We start from the raw sequence: 4548 nt of genomic DNA, 5'->3' as shown, positions 1-4548 counted from the left end.
ATGGTATAGCCATTCAATAATGGTATAGCCATTCAATAATGGTATAGCCATTTAATAATGGTATAGTATAGCCATTCGGAAGAGTTAAGTTTTCATTTCTCATTAGAACAAAAAAGGTTTAAAGGTTGATATGTGACAGTGAACGTGGCCTTGTTGAATGCAAGAAGCCATTCTTATTTGTATGATTCAAAAATTAAAAAAAAATTAATTAACTAATTATTTAATGAAATAAAAAAATTACTTCATTTTAAAAAACATTATATTTTATATCTCAAGAAACAGATTTGTTTCTTCATTTCTTTCCCCTATCATTTAAATCCAGCCCTCAACATATCTGTGCGTGTTGAATCAGAGTTCACTGTATAACAATTCCACTGACTTGACAGTTACCACCTGCCACTTACAAAGATTCACCCAGTCAGAGTTGCCTACTTGAAAACTTTAAAATTTGTAATTGTTAGGAGATAAATATAGAATTTGCTATAATCGTCTTTATAGATAAACAATTTACCATCACAATGATTACATATCACTTCAAAATCCTTAAAATTATCTACTTTGGCATCAACTTTCATTTTCAATAAGTTTTAATGACTTAGAGATGCTTATCAAGTTTTGATATTGGAGTTGAAATTCCAGAATTTTAAGAATTTTTCATAGTAGTTGGCAAGTCTGGTATTTACCAACTTTTGTTTTGGAGCAAAATTTTTCTTTTCCCCAACAGATTCTGAATTCTCAAGTTAAAATTTTTAGTAGAAAATTTATGAACTAATTGTTACTTGTCAGATAAAATTGTCTTATGACTTGTATGGACGAAGGACTACATCAATCTACAAGCAGCAAGTCGTAGAACCAAGGCCAAAAATTCTCTTTTTTTGGGTTCTTGCAAATTAATTTTCTTGAAATCTGATTTTACTTTCTGAAGAATAAACAGAATTAGACAAAAAAAAAACAAAAAAAAAATTGATTCCTGTGGCAATTTTGTCATTATGCTATCCGATCTTAATCTATTTTCAAAATTTGAACTCTCTGTTCATTGCTGCTTCCTGTTCGAAAATAATAAAGCAAATGTTATTAAAGCAGAAGCAAGCACTCATCAATGTTGACTCGGTAATTAATAATATTTACACTCACAAAACAAGAACAAAGATTGCAATGCGAAATTGGTTAATAATGGAATCAACTTTAAGTGACATTTCATGCTCTAAACTCTCCACTCGCTGTTACCGGTCATTAGATTATCCTCTGACTTTGACCATGGACATGGTAAATTCACCAAAAATGATGACAATTTCTTAAGAATGAGATGTAAAACATTTATAAAGATTCAAAATATGATAATATAAGGTTTTATGGAGAGAAAAAAAAATGCACCACTAACATTGTGAATTAACATAAATAGCAGAATCGAGTTTTCACTGGTAAAAATTGTACCGTATCATGAAAATAAGGAGTCAATACCAACAGAACGTCATGTTACAAAAGGGTAAAGTTCACAATAGATTGAAGACATAATTAAACGTGCATTTTCTAAGCTTTTTGATCGAATTAAATCCCTGTCAATCTTTTTCTAATTTAGAATAAAAATTGATTTATTTCCAAAATTTGCCCTCCTGCATCACCCCCCCCCCCCTCCCCCCACCCCTTTTTAAAAAAAAACAAACAAAAACCCCAAAAACAATGAAACCAACAAAAATTTCTCTAAAAATGGATCAATCGTTGAATTTAAGTCACTGTTACTTGAAAACAAGTGAATAGATTTTTGTCAAAATCATTTCGCAAAAAAACATACTAAAACTTTTGTTTTAATTTTTCAACACAAAAACAGAAATTATTTCAAAGTTGGTAATGTTATCTACAATATTAGAAAAGTTCCTGACAAGCGAGTCCATTTTCAATTCCATCACAAACTTACTTTCAAATCAACCTGTTAATACCCAAGACTTGAAATAAAAGCACTGTCTGCAATGTTGTATTTTATAGCAATGATCTGACTCCGTTCAATGAAAAATAAAATACATAAGCATCAGAGGAATGGAAAGTTCCGGCGAGATGCGACGCGTGACTGCCCGAGCGAGTTTGGTTCATTCATATGGTAGTCTATAAAATATCAATGGCCTTCTGATCAAATCTTGACTCTTGTGTCGTCAGCTTCGTCGTTAATCGATGGTGGCTTGGGCTATAGCAGGGAGGTGGTAATACTTCTTGAAATAGATGATGACTCTGTGGAAACGGAACGAGTAGAGACTCAGTTATATTTGAATTGTATTTCGACAATTACAATGAGTATCGTAGATAAAATAAAAATATAAAATAGAGGTCTTTTTTTTAAGTTCGAATCATCTTTGTATCTTATAGTAAAAAAGTTTTGCCTTTTTCTTTTAAAACCTCATACATTAGTAAACCAGAGTTATGCCCCCTATGTCAAACATCTGAGGTGGGAATATTTGAAGAGGGTCAGCCCTTTAAGGATTAAATGTATATATTGTAATTGTATATACAACAACATTTTCTGCTTTTCACAAATACAATAGCTCATATCTTGATTTTTTTTTTTTTTGGAGGCATAAGACTTGTTATAAATGATTCATAATTTTATTTTATTTCTGTAATATATCTGAGACATACTGGTGCTCACTCCCAATTACCTAAATTGATTCATAGAACAACTACAATAAATATCAAATCAACAGATAAAAAAAAACCAAACAACTTTTATAACGACTTCCAAATGTTGATTAATTAAAGTTACTTACTATCCTCATAACAAAAGAGTACTTACGCAGCAGCACCCAGAAAGAATGTACAAGCGTGGGTGAAAAGTAAAGTGGGCAAGTTGGCCAGGGAGAACAATCGGGTCTTTTTGATGACTTGCGAGTTCCTCATGCTAAGACGGACAGTGTTCGGTTTGGTGCCAGGGTGACGGAATCTCTCACTCCAATTGTTACTGGGAAAATGAAGAAATCAGAAAAATTACTTACTTTTTCCAATTTGGAAACTTGAAATTTGAGCTTTTATATAACTCACTCAATCCTAGAGATTTTTGCTACTTTTCGAAATTGGAAAAAAATAATGTATTTAAAAAATGAGCATGTACATAAATAGTTTTATTTAACTATCATTGACAAGCAAAAACGAAATAAAAAAAAATAACTTTGATACTACGCCTATAATTTGTCTCAGAAAAATATAATAGATAGGCAAGGAGTAAAAGTAACCCGGGTAAACAACGGATATAGTCGGTGTTAGGGTTGAGTGAGATAACGCAATATCCACTAAACATGCTCAAAATGCTTTACATGGGGTCCCTAGCCAACAACAACACTTAACATGTAGGACGGGACATGACGCCTATTAGGCGATATTACAATTTTTTTTGGACAGAGACAACACTGTTAACAGCCGGGTAGTCATTTTACACTGTGAGAGAATGTGAGTGAAGAGCCTTTTCCAAGGACTCAAATATGGGCCGTTTAAGAGCGAGACTTGAACCATGGACCTTCTTATCCGAAGTGAATGTTGATACCACTCGACCACATAGTCGCACCAATTAGATGTGATAATTGAATTGATTATGTCTTAATTATCGTTTTTTAAGTTGCTTCCTTCGCAAAGCAGTCAATCATCAAACGAACACCAGAACAAAATCTGTATAAAACAATGGCAGACAATGCAGACCTTCAGAACCATTAGGGTCATTGGGCCGGAGTTTATTCCGGTTTCTACAGTGTGAAATGGATGACAGCAATTGCTTGCAGTTCTTTGGGTAGGACGCTAGTTTATGGCAAAGTAATTTCGACCATGTCTAACAGACCCAACTACTCAATCAATGCTGGTTGGACAGTGTGTGTGTGTGGGGAGGATCAGGAAAAATCTTGACAGCACCTGGGATCGATCCCGGTCCCATTGCATGTGAAGCGAGAGCTCTACAAACTGAGCTATGGGGATCCCCAATGCCAGACAAAGTAGAAATAAAAATACAAGACAACAAAAAAAAAAAACCTCCCAAAAAATCAGCCAGACGAAAGCTGCGGTCGAAGCAGGCTGATTTTTTAGGATGTTTTTATTCTCTAAATTTTCTTTAACCCACTCAACCCGAACACCGACTATATCCGTAGTTTACCCGGATTACTTTTTTTTACCCCATGCCTTTTTATTACATTTTTCTGAGACAAATTATAGGCCTACTATCAAAGCTAATGTTTGTAGTTTTTACATGTTAATGGTAGTTGAATAAAAATATATATGTATATGCTCATTTTAATACATTTTTTACAAATTTGGAAAGTGGCAAAAAAACTCTCCGACTGAGTGAGTTAATAATAATAGTAAATAATATATTATATTTTGTTGAGCGCTCTTCCATACCACGTGGAAGTGCTCAGATCGCTTTACAGGGGAATCAACAATTCAATTTGGAAAATAACAAAGTCTTAAGATGCTTTTTAAAACGTATCTTCTGATGAAGAATGTCGTATTTCTTTTGGAAGTTTGTTCCATCCAGAGGGTTGGGATGTTTCTGGCAGGACAGGATCGTCCTCCTCACGC

General features: G+C 33.6%; 1 protein-coding gene across 1 annotated transcript in view; it reads right to left on the bottom strand.

Moving 5' to 3' along the window:
- Positions 1 to 1678: 1678 nt before the first annotated feature.
- Positions 1679 to 4548, bottom strand: part of LOC144966241 (BCL2/adenovirus E1B 19 kDa protein-interacting protein 3-like) — a 47166-nt gene continuing 44296 nt past the window's right edge. Inside the window, exons 5-6 of the mRNA XM_078902425.1 lie at positions 2783 to 2947; positions 1679 to 2223 (exon numbers count right to left, since the gene is read on the bottom strand). Coding sequence (XP_078758551.1) covers positions 2160 to 2223; positions 2783 to 2947 — 229 coding nt within the window. The 3' untranslated portion in view covers positions 1679 to 2159. The remainder of the gene's footprint in view (positions 2224 to 2782; positions 2948 to 4548) is intronic.

The sequence above is a fragment of the Berghia stephanieae genome, chromosome 2 (genome assembly GCF_034508935.2).
Source record: "Berghia stephanieae isolate SIO BIC M18660-M18661 chromosome 2, UCSD_Bste_1.3, whole genome shotgun sequence".
Taxonomy (NCBI): domain Eukaryota; kingdom Metazoa; phylum Mollusca; class Gastropoda; order Nudibranchia; family Aeolidiidae; genus Berghia; species Berghia stephanieae.
This window is presented reverse-complemented; position numbering and strand designations above follow the sequence as displayed.